At 37.1% G+C, this 18,926-nt stretch overlaps 2 protein-coding genes across 8 annotated transcripts in view; both read left to right on the top strand.

Annotated features, from left to right (window-relative positions):
- LOC127841978 (HAUS augmin-like complex subunit 8) overlaps positions 1 to 11,530 on the top strand; it is a 42,394-nt gene extending 30,864 nt beyond the window's left edge. For all 3 annotated transcript variants that reach the window (XM_052371209.1, XM_052371208.1, XM_052371210.1), the window contains 3 exons: positions 844 to 985; positions 7,147 to 7,297; positions 7,571 to 11,530. In XM_052371209.1, coding sequence (XP_052227169.1) covers positions 844 to 985; positions 7,147 to 7,297; positions 7,571 to 7,661 — 384 coding nt within the window. In that variant the 3' untranslated portion in view covers positions 7,662 to 11,530. The remainder of the gene's footprint in view (positions 1 to 843; positions 986 to 7,146; positions 7,298 to 7,570) is intronic.
- A 530-nt stretch (positions 11,531 to 12,060) lies between these two features.
- The window catches only part of LOC127841985 (histone-lysine N-trimethyltransferase SMYD5-like), a 36,569-nt gene continuing 29,703 nt past the window's right edge, over positions 12,061 to 18,926 (top strand). The window contains exons 1-2 of one of the 5 annotated variants that reach the window (XM_052371247.1): positions 12,061 to 12,137; positions 14,686 to 14,728. In XM_052371247.1, the coding sequence (XP_052227207.1) occupies positions 14,690 to 14,728 (39 nt within the window). In that variant the 5' untranslated portion in view covers positions 12,061 to 12,137; positions 14,686 to 14,689. Of the gene's footprint in view, positions 12,167 to 14,637; positions 14,729 to 15,108; positions 15,294 to 18,926 lie in introns of those variants that run through there. The other 4 variants (XM_052371248.1, XM_052371249.1, XM_052371252.1 and 1 more) reach the window with 4 other exon arrangements.

Here is an 18,926-nt window from a genome sequence, read left to right as displayed (position 1 = left end):
ATAAAATTAGCCAATCGCGTGATAGAGTGAAATCACGGGTCAAGAAGAAAGCCACATGTGGATAATTGCATGCGGTCGCTCTTTGCTCCCGCTGTCGTGGGTCCCTAATAAATAAGGTGTCATCGGCATAAGGGGATCGTCTGAATGAACGTGTTTATTTAACAATTGACAGTTGCAAACTGGTAATTATTTTCAGACGATACGCTTATTGCCAATTATGTCTTAATTGACAATTAACAGCGTCGAACAAAGACGATCAGGTGATACAAATTTGTCAAGAAGCACTTGCAATCGCGTGTTTATTTAACAATTAACAGTTTCAAACTGCGAACTGATGTTGCTGTAATTTTAAGCATGTTAGGCATCGTGTCGCCGCTTACACACGTATACTATTATGTCCAATTTATATGACATTTAACGACGTCGCGCGCAGACAATCGGGTGATACAAACTTTTCAAGTATAACCACGGACAATATAACGCCTTACGACCCCAAAATAACAAAATTCAAATAAAAAATAATAGACAACAAAATCATTAACGATATATTTTATTTTAAGTAAATCGGTAACTGAACATAGCGTTCCGATACACAGTACGGGCAAATACAGACTTTAGAGAAAATGCAAATGGCTGCCGCGATGATTCAAAACAATTGACAAGTGTCCAACTTGGCCAGCGTAAGCCCAGTAAACTCGATATTTTGAAAAATTTCGCTTATTTTCACAAGTATCTCGCTTATAAGACGCGACCCCCACTTTAACTTATTAATTTGAGTCTTAAAAATGCGTCTTATAAGCGCACGTATACGGTATGCAATAAACTCACCTTTTGTTTCCACAGCGTCAGTGCTTGGGCCCCGTTGTGAACAGTCTGCCCGAACTTCAGAAGCAGTACAGCAACCTGGCGTATGCACTGGACACCACGCGACATCAGATACCAATGACAGAGGTCTACGTGCCAGACAACAAAGAACAGTTTGAAGGTAGAGCTCGGACGGGATTTCAGTGTATTTGTTGGTTTAATGTATGAGCTTTAAGAACAGTTTCTGCTTTAAGGAACTTTTTGTTTAAAGGAAGTCTGTTCTGATTGGAAATCCTTTTTGGGCAGAAAGGGTCATCCCTGATGAGCCTGTACAGACTTCACTGGTTAATCTGGAACAATACTTTACGCACATAAGCCCAGGTTTTCTCACAACGAGGCTCAGTTTATTATGACCCAATTAAAAGAAACGGAGATATACTGGTTTGCAACCGTCCTTCTGTCTGAGAGAGAGGGTCTGTAGACCATTTCAGTTCCATGCAATAACAAGACAACAATTTGACCTACCGTAATTACTCTATGTTTTCGGACACTCAAAGTTTTTGGATTTTCGAACACACGAGTTTACATCCATAATTAATGTCTCTAAGTTTTCAGACATTATATTTTACAGCGCTATTTTACCAAAGTTCGGTCCTGTTTTCGATATCTATTGACACTTTGATCATGGGGTTTAACAACGAGATTAACATCATAAAACATGGCAGGTGCATGCCTGAGGGCAACGGACCATTACATTTGCGTTATTGGGTAAATAACCTTATAAACCGGTATTAAACAATGGTTTCGCCCGATAGCATAAGCGTTATGACAATAACCAGGGGTAGTGCCAATGAACAGTTCAATTATCTACCACAATGGTACTTCCCCTTCTCAGTAAAATAACTGTGACAAATACTAAACGCTTCAAAGTGTGATGCACCCTATTGCAAGTTTTACGAACAATGAAAGGTGTTAGACAACAACTATGGGAAATGAACAAACAAAGAATTTATAGTTTGCTTTTTTATTGCGTTAATTACAGGTTCATATTAGCGACTATCGGTACATCACATGCTCATCTTTGAACAAGTTGGTCAAAGAACAACCTTGTAGTAACTTTCTTTCAAATAAATTAAGCATTTAAAATTATTTAAAGTGCAGTGCAAACATATATAACTGTAATTTATACTATAAGGCATGGTATTTTACAAGTGCGTGCTATTACTGGTAGTCGTTGATACAATTGACGCTATTTTCGGACACTTCAATTTTCGACTTAAGTTTTCGGACACCTGTATTTTGTGAATATTTTTCGTATCTAAGTTTTCGGGCACGAAAAAAAATATTATTTTTAAGTGTCCGTAAACATAGAGTAATTATGGTACCATAAATCAAATCTGTAGAAGGTACTTGGTGACCTACCATAATTCAAATCTGTACGAGGTACTTGGTGACCTACCATAATGCAAATCTGAATGAGGTACTTGGTGACCTACCATAATGCAAATCTGTATCAGGTATTTGGTGACTTGTCATCATGCAAACATGTATGAGATATTTGGTGACCTACAATAATGCAAATTTGTATGAGGTACTTGGTGACCTACCATAATGCAAATCTGTATGACGTACTTGATGACCTACCATAATGCTTATCTGAATGAGGTACTTGGTGACTGACCATAATTCAAATCTGTATGAGGAACTTGGTAACATACCATAATGCAAATCTGTATAAAGTACTTGGTGACTGACCATAATTCAAATCTGTATGAAGTACTTGGTGACTGACCATAATTCAAATCTGTATGAAGTACTTGGTGACTGACCATAATTCAAATCTGTATGAGGAACTTGGTAACATACCATAATGCAAATCTGTATAAAGTACTTGGTGACTGACCATAATTCAAATCTTTATAAAGTACTTGGTGACCTACCATAATTCAAATCTGTATGAAGTACTTGGTGACCTACCATAATGCAAATCTGTATGAAGTACTTGGTGACCTACCATAATGCAAATCTGTATGAAGTACTTTGTGACCTGCCATAATGCAAATCTGTATGAGGTACTTGGTGACCTCCCATAATGCAAATCTGTATGAGATACTTTGGAGGAAAGTAACAAGCCTTTCCATTTTGAGGTTATCAGGTCAAAGATCAAGGGATCAGGGGCTTTGCACATACATTTCATTTCTTCATGAAATTTTGAGAACACTTGCACAGCCCATCATGCAAATTAGGATTATTGTTACTTTGGGTATAGGAAGACACCTGAGGTAAAAAGGTCACAGGGGCATTTGATTTAAACAAACACCTCTTTTACAAATTTCCCATATTGATGACTTTTCTGCAAGTTTATGGGCACAACCGGTACATGTTTTACAAACATCTAATTTTGTATGTTAGATAATACACATGTAAGCTGCTTTCGATTACATAGTTTGCACAAATCTCTTTAGGAAATCTGGTCATTCATAACAGGGGGGCTCACTAAAGATAACTTAACCTTTGAGCTTTTGTCTCAAGTGTATTGCTCAGCAAATGCCCAATATTAATTTGTATGCCCCCTTTCGAAGAAAAGGGGGCATATAGTGATCGGACTGTCCGTCTGTCTGTCCGTCTTTCCGTCACACTTTGCGTTTAGGTTTCGAAAAATGCTCATAACTTCTATGTCCCTTGAGATATAACCTTCATTTTTGGTATGCATGTGTATATGGACAAGGCCTTTCCATAGGCACACAAATTTACACCCCTGTGACCTTGAACTTAGGGTCCGCGTTTAGGTTTCAAATCTGCGTTTTGGTTTAGAAAAAAGCTCATAACTTCTTTCAAGCGTTTATAGGGGGCATAAGTCATCCTATGGTGACAGCTCTTGTTCTCTTTCTGTCAAGTTTTTAAAATGTGTACAGTCTAATACTGAAATTAAAGTAGGACTTTCAAATTGTATGGTTGGGACTTCAAAAATTTAAGCCATAGAAGTCAGGACTTCCAACTTGAAAAGCTTGTCAACTTTTAAAAGCGTGAAGAATTGCTGCATGTTTACTTTACTTGAAAAGTGTGTTAGCAGTCATTCTTAAAAATTTTGGAAAACAAGAATGAAAAGATAGAACATTACTAAGGTGTTTCTCTGGAGCAGCATAGTTGCTCTGATCAAAATAAATGTATTCCCTTTCATGTGACCCATTGATTTTTCTAATCATCTCAATAATCATAATTCAAGCAAGCCCTGCTCATAATTCATCAGTTTGTGGCTTTCAATGTTGAACTAATCTCCATGACTGCTTTCTCTTCTAATTGATGTAGTAAATTGTTTTTAGCTCATCTATATTTTGGGGGAAAAAAAGAGCTATTGTCATCACCTGAGCTTCGGCGTCTGCGTCAGCGTCCGGTTAAGTTTTGTGTTTAGGTCAACTTTTCTCATAAAGTATCAAAGCTATTGCATTCAAACATGGCACACTCACTTACTGTCATGAGAGGACTAGGCAGGCAAAGTCAGATAACTCTGGCTGGCATTTTTATGCCCCCCTTCGAAGAAGAGGGGGTATATTGCTTTGCACATGTCGGTTGGTCTGTCGGTCGGTCTGTTCACCAGGTGGTTTCCGGATGATAACTCAAGAACGCTTGGGCCTAGGATCATGAAACTTTATAGGAACATTGATCATGACTCGCAGATGACCCCTATTGATTTTGAGGTCACAAGGTCAAAGGTCAAGGTCATGGTGACCCGAAATAGTAAAATGGTTTCCGGATGATAACTCAAGAACGCTTATGCCTAGGATCATGAAACTTGATAGGTAGATTGATCAGGACTCACAGATGACCCCTATTGATTTTTAGGTCACTAGGTCAAAGGTCAAGGTCACGGTGACCCGAAATAGTAAAATGGTTTCCGGATGATAACTCAAGAAAGCTTATGCCTAGAATCATGAAACTTCATAGGTAGATTGATAATGACTGGCAGATGACCCCTATTGATTTTGAGGTCACTAGGTCAAAGGTCAAGGTCACGGTGACCCGAAATAGTAAAATGGTTTCCGGATGATAACTCAAAAACGCTTATGCCTAGGATCATGTAACTTGATAGGTAGATTGATAATGACTGGCATATGACCCCTATTGATTTTCAGGTCATTAGGTCAAAGGTCAAGGTCACGGTGACCCGAAATAGTAAAATGGTTTCCGGATGATAACTCAAGAACGCTTATGCCTAGGATCATGAAACTTGATAGGTACATTGATCATGACTCGCAGACGACCCCTTTTGATTTTCAGGTCACTAGGTCAAAGGTCAAGGTGACCCCCCAAATAGTAACATGGTTTCCGGATGATAACTGAAGAACACTTATGCCTAGGATCATGAAACTTGATAGGTAGATTGATCATGACTCGCAGATGGCCCCTATTGATTTTCAGGTCACTAGGTCAAAGGTCAAGGTCACAGTGACAAAAAACATATTCACCCAATGGCTGTCACTACAACGGAGAGCCCATATGGGGGGCATGCATGTTTTACAAACAGCCCTTGTTACAGAATAATGTGCCCTTTTTATACTTAGAAAATTTAAAATTTGGTTAAATTTTGTGTTTAGGTCCACTTTATTCCTAAAGTAACAAAGCTATTGATTTCATACTTGCAACACTTACTACCTATCATAAGGGGACTGTGCAGGCAAAGTTATGTAACTCTATCTGGCATTTTGACAGAATTATGGCCCCTTTTATACTTAGAAAATTGAAAATTTGGTTAAGTTTTATGTTTAGGTCCACTTTATTCCCCCAGTATCAAAGTTATTGCTTTCATACTTGCACATTTACTAACTACCATAAGTGGACTGTGCATGCAAAGTAATGTAACTTAAAAGAAATTTTAAAATTTGGGTAGTTTTGTAAAGTTTTGTGTTTAGGTCCACTTTCTTCCTAAAGTATCAAAGCTATTTCATTCATACATGTAACACTTACTTACTATCATAAAGGGACTGTGCAGGCAAAGTTATGTAACTCTGACTGGCATTTTGACAGAATTATGGCCCTTTTTTACTCAGTAACTTTGAATATTTGGTTAAATTTTGTGTTTTGATCCACTTTACTGCTAAAGTATAAAGGCTTTTGCTTTCAAACTTCAAATACTGTCTTACTATTATGAGGGTACTGTACCTGGCGAGTTGAATTTCACCTTGACCTTTGATTGACCTTGACTCTCAAGGTCAAAGTATTAAAGTTTGCTAAATTTGCCATAACTTCTTTATTGTCCCCTACTGGTTTCACCGGAGGGGACTTATGGTTTTCGCTCCGTGAGTCTGTCTGTCTGGCTGTCTGTCTGTCACACTTTTCTGGATCCTTCGATAACTTTAAAAGTTCTTCATATTTTTTCATGACACTTGAAACATGGATAGATGGTAATATGGACATTTAGCACGTCATTTCTTTTTGCTCCTACGTCAAAAATTCTGGTTGATATGGCAACAAATAGACTAGAAATGCTGCTGAAAATGGTAGTTTTCCTGATCCTGCGATAACTTTAAAAGTTCTTCATATTTTTTATGAAACTTATAACATGGATAGATTGCAACATGGACATTATGCACGTCATTTCAATTTGTTCCTACGTCAACAATTCTGGTTGATATGGAAACAAAACAAAAATTTAAATCTGACAATGTAGGAATTTCTGGCAATGGTGGAACCGGTAGGGGACATATACTGCTTGGCAATAGTCTTGTTTATGATCAGATTTGTTTCATACTTTGACAAAACAACACTTACCTTACAAACCCTTAGACTCCACCCAAACCATCACCCACACCCCACCCCACAATCCCCCCCCCCTCCCCCAAAATTTAAAAATAAATAAAAATAAATTTCCATTTGGTTCTTATTTTTTAAAGATCATGTAATAAATCATCACACCCCAACGCTTTACGCCCCTCTCATAAATCATCACACCCCAACACTATACGCCCCTCAGTAACCCCCCCCCCCCCAAAAAAAAAATAATATATATATATATATATATAAAAAATAAAATAATATTTGTTTTTTTGAAACATGGTATAAAAAATATTTTTATTATTTTATTTTTGAAAGACTGTCCAGCCATCCCATGTTTTTCATTTTTGAAAGATAATGTAATTAAAGACCACACCCTCACACTACACACCCCTCTCCACCCCCACCCCTCCCCCCTTTTTGATTGAAGTACTGAGATAGGTCCTTTCATTTTTAAAAAGAAAAATGGAAGAGCGGTCTGCACCAGCTAGGCGGTGCTCTTGTTTCTTTCTGTATCAATGAAAAGTTTAAGTAGATCTTTAAAAGGTATATATTCTGTTGTCATTGCAGCCAAACTGGAAGCCCATCTGCTGGAGAGCGAGCGCCTGCTGGGAGAAATCTCGTCCATTACTCGGCAGGACGTGCCCAACATAGTGAGCATGGGTACTGCCCTGTCAACCATGGAACAGTCCGTAGAAACCATGAAAAACGAACTGAAAAAGTATGGGATCCTTTCAGCTTTTTGTTAGAGTTATTTGTAAGAGTTATTTATCTTTCCTCTGATTCCATTATGGCAGTTATAATTTACTGGCAGAAGTACAGGAACAAGTTTCACGACAATTTTGATTTTGTGGTGTATTGAAATTTAGTTAAAATACACACACTTAACATTGTATGGTTAAATCTATCTTGACAGTAATATAAAAGTGACAACAGCTTACATGAAAGTACCCAAGTAACATTTGTATCAAGGAATTTTGTTATATTGCTCCAGGAGTGAGGAGTTGCTAGCGGCGGTGGAAACTTTGACGATACAGGAGTGTTCTTTGCGGGTTCAGTCCATCCAAACACTGGAACTAACCTGATGTGTGCGGCAACCAAGACTACAAAAGTCCCGCATTACCCACTGTTATTTATTCTTAGTGCCTTCAACAGTTGAAACTAGTGATGTTTTTTGACTGGCCTCAAGTGTATGTTTTCAAGTGATAAAATGTTGTGTAAGTGAGTTTCAGATAAGGAATATACCAGAACCTTTCACGCAAAATACCTTAATTATCATTATTTTATTAAAAAAAAAAATTATAATAAAAATATAAAAATATAAAAATATTTTCTCCCTTTAATATTCATGCAGATGGAAGTGATATGTTTGTGATATTGTTTTCATGAATATATTGGTCAAATGCTGGGCTTATCATAGGCTGTTTACAATTTTTAAATATTTTTTTACAAATTTTAACCTTTACAGACCATAAGCAACCATGTTCACACAGACCCAATAATTATGTGGTCTTGCTATTTTCCTTCATAAAAAGAGTTGTACCAAATGCTGAAGTATCATTAAAAATGAAACATGAAGAAATTTAAGTAAAGAAATGAGCACATAGATTATGCAAGTACAAACCTTTGAATATGTAATAAAAAGCAAATAGATAATAACAACTCAGGGGTTTTCAGCCTTGTTTAACAGGGGCCTGTTAAAGGCCCCTTAATAGGCCCCTTCCCAATTGAAAATTTCTTCAAAATCATGCAGTTTTCCCCAAAATCCTAACTTACACCAGCTTTTTCATTTCCCAAAGCAGAAATTTTAGCAAGAATGCTTCCCAAAATGAGCAATTTCTTCCCAAAATCCATAGGCTAGGGCCTCTTCCCAATGAAGCGAGGAAAACCCCTGCAACTAAGGTGCACTGGGGTATATATATAGAAAAAAAACGAGTAAGTCATGCCACATTTGTCTTACAAAGGGTAAAAAGAAGTATTGAAAATAAAACCTGTTCAATCTACAAAATATACATTGGATAAAACATCCATAACTTGTAAATGCCGATTGCACATTAAAAGACTAAATGCGTTAAGTTTTTGGTAAGTTGTCTTCAATCTTATATTGTGCCAGGCCAGTTCGGAAATTATATGTAGTAAAGATCAAGCTAGTTTTTTATAAAAAAAATGGTTATATGATAATGGTTTTCTTTCTAAATTGTGTCTTTACTAAATGTTAAGTCTGTGATGTAGATTTATAGTTTTGTGTATAAAATATTTACAAAAGAAGTTTAGTATTTTCATTATCATTTTAGAAGTAGGAATGAATTTAACTTATTTAAATTAATATAAAACTTAACATTGCTGGAGCAATAATTACTAAATAAGTAGTAATTGTTGCACAAATTGTTATGGTATGAATTTATAAAAACTAAATGTATAAACAAACTGTTGTGATGCATAACTGTGTCCATTTGCAAGATAAAGTAAGTATAAATATTTTATTAAAAACTTAAATGCTTATCATTATTATTAAGTTAAAAGTATATGGTTGCTTGCTGTTAAAGTATGTTCATGGTTTGGGAAAGTTTCATAAGCTTACTGCATTGAATTTATTGTTATTAACCAGGTTTTCCGAAGGAAAAAACTGGTTATTAGATTGGCGAATGCGGGCGGGCTGGCTGGCTGGCGGGCTGGCGGAATAAGCTTGTCCGGGCCATAACTATGTCGTTCATTGTCAGATTTTAAAATCATTTGGCACATTTGTTCACCATCATTGGAGGGTGTGTCGCGCGAAATAATTACGTCGATATCTCCAAGGTCAAGGTCACACTTTGAGTTCAAAGGTCAAAAATGGCCATAAATGAGCTTGTCCGAGCCATAACTATGTCGTTCATCGTCAGATTTTAAAATCATTTGGCACATTTGTTCACCATCATTGGACGGTGTGTCGCGCGAAATAATTACGTCGATATCTCCAAGGTCAAGGTCACACTTTGAGTTCAAAGGTCAAAAATGGCCATAAATGAGCTTGTCCTGGCCATAACTATGTCATTCATTGTGAGATTTTAAAATCATTTGGCACATTTGTTCACCATCATGGGACGGTGTGTCCCACGAAAGATTCACGTCAATATCTCCAATGTCAAGGTCGCCACGACTAAAAATAGATTTAAAAAAAAAAAAAAACTTACAAAGGGGGTTAATTTTTTTTGGTCATTTCAAAAGTTCAGTTTGAGTTTTCTCCCTTTATCAGATTTTTTTTTCACAATGAAAGCCTGGTTTTGTGACAATTTTGTCCCTTGTTTTGGTATTAAAACAAGGCCATTTTGTTAGATCTGATACATTTTATTTAAACCTTGAAGCATGTATTTGATATGTTGTTCTTAAAAAAAAGAGAGATTAATTCTGTTGTTCTTGTTATGTTGTTTGTAACATTGAGCAAACTTTTGTATATGCATTTGTTTTTACGCCTCAACAGAGTGGGGCATTGAGGATTGCACTTTTCTGTCCAGTTATCCACTCCAATGCTTGTGTGTTGAAATTTTTTTTACTACTTTTTGGATCTTGCTCAAATTTCATGGTTAAATTACCTTAATTTACACATTTTGGCTGTCACGTGTTTGGCTAAGTAATAGCCTTATGTTTGTAGTTCCACTATAGAAAAAATAGTCCCAAAATTGTGAAGTCCACTTAAACTGCTGGGTTGATATCGCTAATCATTTCACAGTTGAATGAACTTAATGTGTAGATAGTTAAAAACACGGGAATAATGTCTGGTGAGTGTTGACGCATTATGGCCATTTGTTTCTGTTCTGTCTTCCATAGAATATATAGTCCCACAAGTTTATTGTTAAACTTCTTTTAAGCAACAATATGAATCTTGATCAAACTTTCACAGTTGAATGAAGTTAATGTGTTTCATAGTAAAGAAAGAAATTTTGACTCTACCAGTTTACGCTACATTTTAGCCAGTTTGTCTTTTGTCCACTGTTAAATATAAAGTGGATTTGTTAATATCCTAAACATATTTTGTGGGGGCATCAGTATCTCGGACGTATTTCTAGTTAATCAAGAATTTCAATAGTAAATCCGTCTCGTTTTTATGCCCCCGGATCGAAAGATCAGGGGTATATTGTTTTTGGCCTGTCTGTCTGTCATTCTGTCCCAAAACTTTCAGGTTACAGTAAAGTTTTGCAATAACTTTTGAAATGTTGAACATAGCAACTTGATACTTGGCATGCATGTGTATCTCATGGAGCTGCACATTTTGATTGGTGAAAGGTCAAGGTCATCCTTCAAGGTCAAAGGTCAAAAATTAAAAACTTTAATATATTAAAGTTTTGCAATAACTTTTGAAATATTGAACGTAGCAACTTGATATTTGGCATGCATGTGTATCTCATGGAGCTGCACATTTTGAGTGGTGAAAGGTCACGGTCAAGGTCATCCTTCAAGGTCAAAGATCGAAAATTTAAAACTTTAATATAGTAAAGTATTGCAATAACTTTTGAAATATTGAACATAGCAACTTGATATTTGGCATGCATGTGTATCTCATGGAGCTGCACACTTTGAGTGGTGAAAGGTCAAGGTTATCCTTCAAGGTCAAAGGTTTAAAAAAAAGCGGTGCATTAAGGGGCATTGTGTTTCTGACAAACACATCTCTTGTTAGTTAATACAACATGAAGTATATACAAGAATTTTGTTAAAGTCCAGTTATTTGAATAATTTACCTTGGATATTGTGTGATGTAAAGAACTTATTTACTCTAAATTATCTTGTCAAAGTGTTACAATCTTTTCATTTCAAAATGCTTGTTTGTTTTTACAAAACATACTCTACCAGTATTTTAAATATGCACATGATTAATTTTCAGCCAATGCAGTTATATGATAAACAAACCTTGTCATGATCAGTTGATTTGTACATACTTGTTAAATTTGTGTATATTGAATAAAGAAATATAGACGTACACAGTGTTGCTTAATTGGTTGGACAAAAGTCATAAATTGTGAATGGCTTTTTGTCAATTAAAATTTGATACATTATCATCAGAAAACACGTTGATTGGTAACCTGGAAACTACTGTAGGTATTTCGATTGTATAGCAGTACCATGTAGATGTAGATTTAATCATACTAAATATGTTTTATGAGGGGCCTAAAAGGTCCCAGATGACCTTTTTCGTGAAAAGTAGTTGCATAATAAACGTTGTTCATCATAAGAGGCTTAATTATTCTGTTTCCAGTTAATAACATTTTTTCAGGCATTCGTTCAGCATATATTTACCAAACTATGAACAAGTCAATTTAATAAATGTAATTTGATGTGAATATGGCGTAATATTGTACTTAACGCACTTGAAGAGTCAATAATAACAGGGTATATATTTACGAGATGATATTATTGCCAAAATAAAGAGTAATGGAACACGATTTGATAGGTGGAGTTTAAAATGAAAAGAGGGGGCGTAACATAGTTGCAAAGGGTGTCTTTATGGCCGGTTTGACTTTTGTGACCGGTTTGACTTGCTTCATCATCTGTCAGAATCTCCCGCAAGTCAAAAAATATTCGGATACAGTCGGTCGGGTAGTTCCGGATCACTAGCGTAAATAATGGTGTTAATATTTTTAAAAGAAAGCAATTGCTTTCAAAATACTTGGATTGTTGAGGCAAAATATTTCATCTTTCAGGCCATATTAATTTATTAATACTTACCAATACATTTCTAATGCCAATTAGAACTTATTCACTTGCATTAAGTCGGCTAGTTCTGAATCAAGTGCGGTAATTTCGGATCACTCGGACTATTGGGAAGATGTAGGTCAGGGATCATCTCAAAACTTATTTTGACTGTCAACAATTATTTTGACTGTCAAAAAAATGATGCATGTATTAAATAAAACATCAGATAAGTTCGTTTGTTTCAGTTTAATAACTGTCTGACAATTTAATAACATTATAGTGTGTACACAGGAGAATAAAGCTGTTGGAAAGTAGTTATGTTTTGATTTGAAATGGATTCCTCTGTATTATTTGTTATATAAAACAAACACAAATTCTCAATACAAGCAATTCATTGATAAACTCAAGATATCTTCTTGGGAAATAACATAATATGATAACATTTAACAGCAATAGAATCACAATAATGTACAAACTGTATGAAAATATGACATATATGCTTATGACTAGAACATTTTATGTATGACAGTATGACTAGAAAATATTTTTATAGCTAAGGTCCTAAAAAATACAGAACTTTATATAAATGTATTTATAACAAGAGATGTGTTTGTCAGGAACACAATGCCCCCTATTGCGACGCTTTGATTTTTTTATCATTTGGCAGGTACAGATAATTATCTCCCTTTAAAGCTTATTCCTTCCTTGGATTAGCTTCTTTGACCTTGAACGATGACCTTTACCTTTCACCACTCAAAATGTGCAGCTCCATGAGATACACATGCATGCCAAATATCAAGTTTCTATCTTAAATATTGCAAAAGTTATCAAAAAACTTTAACTAAGGTTAAAGTTTTGGGACGGAATGACATACAGGCCAAAAACAATATGCCCCGATTATTCGATCCGGGGGCATAAAAATGACAACTGAACATAAACAAGTACCTCTGGAATGCATTTGCTAATTATAGGATCACAATAATGTAAAAATATATAAAAGCATCCATAAAAAGTATAACATACACCAGTGCCTCTGGAATAAATTTGCTTAAGAAATGGAAAACAATACAAGATATCAAGTTACTTTTTTGGTAAATAGTATAGTATGATAACATGTAACAATAATAGGATCCCAATAATGTAAAAATAATGGAATAAAAGTATTAAAAAAAACATAAACCAGTACCTCTGGGATAAAAATGGTAAAGAAATGGAAGACAATACTAGATATCAAGTGAATTTTTTGGTAAATAACATATTATGGCAACATTTTACAATAATAGGATCACAATAATGTACAAATATATAAAAGTATCCGCTTTAGCCTCTTTGCCAATGACTGTGCAGAGCACCCGTGCTTTTTAGGACCCATCAGTCCAACTTGACAACTATCTGAAATGCAAAATCACAGCATAAATACACATTAAAAATAGAATAAATATTTAAAATATAACCAATCTCCTTCCAGCACTAATAACATCTTACCATTATTTATTAATCCATATATTTTTCTATAGTACAGTTTTTAGCACTCCGCTGGTTTTTTATCACTCCGCTATTATACCTTTAAATGTTATAACTTATTACTTAACACATAAACATACAAACAAACCAAAGATGCATTCAACAAATGCTTACTGTATGTGTTAGCCTTGACCTTGTGACTTAGACCTAATGCCTCATAACTGGCTTGCATAATAGATCTCAATCAGATGCAAGAACATATAAAGTTTGGAGAACCAGGTCCATAAAATTTCATTATATGAGCAATGTTAAAGTTTTAGGGCAGAAAGACAGACAGAATAAACAAAATTCAATCTTATTCTCTGTATTTCTCGACATTGAAGTCATAAAATAGTATTATAATTAAATAATTCCAATGAAACATTATATCAAATTTATGAGAAACTAGGCACTTTTCCTTTCTGTATACAAAAACTTTTGTGGTAGCTAGAGCTTTAAAATATTACTAACACAGTATTTAAACAATAATAAACTGTTTTGAGATTTTCCCCAATCAGCTGATCCGCAACTGACATGTACACGAGGTGCAATTTCCATGCTTTAATTCCATAAATCAAAAACATATACTAAAATCACTCACAGGAATTTAAAAATACTAATAAATAAACAAATTCATGCCAAATGTACAAGCATTTACCAAGGAAATGTGCTTCTAAATCGTCTTTTAATTGTTGACGCGTGTTAAAGATAGACGGTGCGACGGTAAAATGACACGACTGTGATAGTTACCAAAGTGTGATTTTCAATGAAAACACCGTTGAAATAAGAAGCAAAACTGTGTTATTGCTAGAAATTGATCACATTTTCCAAAAATCACAGTTATATTGATATGGCAATATCTTTTAGACTAATATTTTAATTAAATCATAGAGTTGATTCGGAATTACCCGAGATCCGGAACTACCCGATCGACTGTACTATCATGGAAGGAGTTGAAATAAAAGTTAAAGATTCTAAAAAGGTATACATAAAATAAAGCCCATTAGCCGATTTTAATGATAATTAAAATATGCGGAATGATCCTACTGTTTCATTGTTTTTAGCAAAGTATTTGTAAATGTGATATATTTTCGCGACATTTTGTTTACACGTGTTTTAGTTAAGTTTAAACCTATTTATTTTAGCTCGATTGCATCGAAAGCCTATGGCTTATATAAACGCGCTCGAGTCCGTTTCCTGGGCCTAGAACCAGTACTTGGTGGAAGATTTATAGAACGCTCCCATGTTGGGGATCGAACCCGTGACCTCCCGGTCGCTAGGTGGACACCATATCCATTAGTCATTACACCACGGCGACACGTGTTTTGTCAAGTAATTTAACTATTTATTCCATTTCTCGAATACAACACGGGTATTATGGTTATTTAAGCTTAACTGCTTAGTACTACATATTATGTAGTATTCATTACGAATCAATTATCTTTCAGATAAGAGATGCATTTATAAATGACAATAGGTAATAAACTATTCTAGGTTACACACTACACAGCTAAAAAATTTGGTATTAAAACAAAAAGTGTTCCAAAGTGAGTCCAATTATCAACTATTTAAAGTGATATTATGGGCATCTAACAGTTCATAAGTGTCTATCGCAACTGTTGTTTATTTTTGGTGTTTTCACTTCATATACAGTCGATTGGTGTATAGCGGATTTGGATCTAGATCGGTGAAAAAACATGGCCTCCAGTGGGCAGGGCATTTTTCTCTATATGTATATAGTGAAAACATGTGAACACTCTAGAAGTCACATTTTTGGCCCAATTTTCATGAAATTTGGTCAGAACATTTGTTTCCTTGATATGAGAGCTGAGTTTTAAAATGGTTCTGGTCAGTTGAATAACATGGCTGCCGGGGGGGGAGGGGCAGTTTTCCATATTTGGCTATAGAGAAACCTTGTAAACACGCTAGAAGTCACATTTTTTGCCCAATCTCCATGAAAGTTGGTCAAACCATTGGTTTTAATGTCATAAATACTGACCTGTTATCGTATGCTTATACTTTCCAAGGGGAAATAACTCATCCGGAATTTTAACTGGGAATCCGCCACCTCAATACCGTAATACAGGCCAGGTTAAACATAGTGCAATGCAACCTAGCCAAAAATCGGTAACCAACCCTCAATATTCTTTCCGGATCAACCAGGTGTATACGTGTCTTTTACGGCTCTGAATTAAAATATTGTTTTTCACTTGGTTGATTGGGGTTTTGAATAGATAAATTGTGTTATTTATCTTTTTATTTCTCATTCGGATTAATTTGTGTGGATTTAATGGATTTTGTTTCATTTGTAAAAGGTAAGCCATGCTTGTTTTTATCGAACAATGGTTTATTTCTACCATGCTGGGTGTTTTCAGGCGCGAACGACCACGTGCAAAACGTGCTCTTCTAATACATTGCTAGAACGTGCAAAGCATGTTCTTCTAATGTGTTACGAGATCGTGCAAAGCGTGTTCTTCTATTGACAGATTGTTTATCATTTGCCATTGTGTGCAATAATGATTTTAACGTTCCGTATGACAATCTAATTGATCGTCATTTTATTTTTCATCTGTTTTGAATTAAACTTTTGTTTAATTTATGATCTACGGCAGTATTATTATAATTTTCATTATGGTCAAATAATGATTTTATGTGCCGTATGATAATCTGGTCTGTGACCAGTTTATGGTTGAATATGCTTTGCTCTTGTTTTTCATATATTCGACTACATGATGGTCGCAGAAACAAGAGTGGATAAATACCCGGTGACTTCGCAGATCATGGATGATAGTTGCAGTATCAGTCACCGGGTATCGGGCACGATCGCGACCGTACTATGCTAAGTCTCTTAGACAGTCGGTCAACATCAGACCATATGGCGACACCCGTCAGCCGGTCTTTGCCCGATGGCATTGGTCAAGGACATCGACCAATGCCGGACCATTTGGCATCCGCCATACGGTCATTATCCGGTGACAACACTGGTCATGATATGACCGGTACGTCACCGGGGACGTTGATCACGGACCATTGATCGACGTCTGACCGGCCGGTCCGGTCACCGGTCATGTCACCGGTCCGGTCCGGTCATTGATCACCGGTCCGGTCCGGTCACCGGTCCGGTCCGGTCACCGGTCATGTCACCGGTCCGGTCCGGTCACCGGTCCAGTCCGGTCACCGGTCCGGTCCGGTCACCGGTCCGGTCATTGATCACCGGTCCGGTCCGGTCACCGGTCATGTCACCGGTCCGGTCACCGGTCATGTCACCGGTCCGGTCACCGGTCATGTCACCGGTCCGGTCACCGGTCCGGTCACCGGTCCGGTCCGGTCACCGGTCCGGTCATTGATCACCGGTCCGGTCCGGTCACCGGTCATGTCACCGGTCCGGTCACCGGTCATGTCACCGGTCCGGTCACCGGTCATGTCACCGGTCCGGTCCGGTCACCGGTCATGTCACCGGTCCGGTCATGTCACCGGTCCGGTCATGTCAACGGTCCGGTCCGGTCACCGGTCCGGTCATTGATCACCGCTCCGGTCACCGGTCAACAGTCATCAGTTAGGCCTGCCACCGATAACACCAGTCACCGGTCAAGAAGAAGAACTCGGTCTTCTTCATTGAATTATTCTCCTATTCTTCGTTGAATACATCGTCTTCATCAAGGATTAGACATCGGACACGCTCTTCTTCGTCGAGCAGTTCTCATCGTCGCGGCTCTCGTAAAGCGATTCCGTAGTGTAGTGGTTACACGCTCGCTTCACATGTGAGAGGCCCAAGGTTCGAGCCCCAGTAGAATCAAATTATTAGGAGACGTTATTCTAGAAGATCTCGGTCTCATCGCAGCCGATCCACATCTCGGCCGATCCAGATCTCGACATCGCAGGAAACGAGGACGTCGTCAACCTTCACGTAGACATCAGCGGACTGCATTGAGCACCACTGGATATTTATCGAACATACCTCTCCTTCATTGAGCAGTTCTCGGCGTTGATACGCTCGTAAGCGATCATGTCAATGCTCACGGAGACAATATTGTAGAAGACAATATTTCCAGCGTAGCCGAACAATATTTCGGCATCGAAGTTATATGGATGTCGCCACTTCTCACGTAGGCGTTAATGAACCTACTGGTCATATCGACGTTCTCCATTTTATTCCTTTAGGAATATCATGTCTCCATTCCACGTGTGATGGTTCTTCTTATGGCATCCACACATGTTGCAGTCACCGAGCCGTAGTTGTATACGAACACTAGTTCGTTTAACATTCAGGCTTCGGGATAAGCTGTTCTTTTCTCCACTACGACTACAAGGACACTTATGCCTATTAATACTGATAATCTACCGTTGTTTTCCGGTTAACATTATCAGATGACTTCGTGGATGGTCATTCTTCTGCACCAGATATTTCCATTCTGACGCAGTTATATTATACCGGTCCCGATCACCGGACATCGGTCACCATTCATCGGTCATATCACCGATCACTGATCACCGGTCAGAATAAGTGATGTCTCATCGCCATCGGATTGGATTTTTTTGGCATGATCTTCTTTTCCGAGCAGTGCTTGACATTGATAACAGACCATTTGGATTCCACCATTTTTTCGGTCTTTAACTGGTAACGTCACCGGTCATATTATGACTGGTCCGTTCACCGGGCTACAGTTACCGGTCATTGACCGGTCCGGTTCGGTCACCACTTACCAATTACCGGTATTCCACTGTGTTTTCATCGGTCAATTTTTAGTATCACGGGTATCGTCTACATTACATAGTTGTATACCCCTGGCTATGATTGTATTGAATACTATATTTTATGGATTCAACAATCTACATGACTTTTTGTGTTTTTCAATACTGATTTTCTACTGGCGACGGTCACCAAATCATGCTATATCTGTTATTTGTACTTCTATCTCAACCGGCTACATGCAGACTACTGGTCTTGCAGATAGATCGGCTGAAGTGGGCTCGGAGATTAGCATTGAGGTCGAACATTACTATTTGACCTCTATTAATTTATGTTCGAGACCCGAAGGATGAATTGTTTTAACCGCCTTTACCTGTCGGCTACAGACTTTGCAGTCAGTGTCACGGAACAGTTGGGACACATTAATGACGCTAGCAGGATTAGCAAGACGACATTTGTATCGACTTCTGCTTTTCTATTGCTCCTACGG

The sequence above is a fragment of the Dreissena polymorpha genome, chromosome 8 (genome assembly GCF_020536995.1).
Source record: "Dreissena polymorpha isolate Duluth1 chromosome 8, UMN_Dpol_1.0, whole genome shotgun sequence".
In the NCBI taxonomy this organism is placed as follows: Eukaryota; Metazoa; Mollusca; class Bivalvia; order Myida; family Dreissenidae; genus Dreissena; species Dreissena polymorpha.
This window is presented reverse-complemented; position numbering and strand designations above follow the sequence as displayed.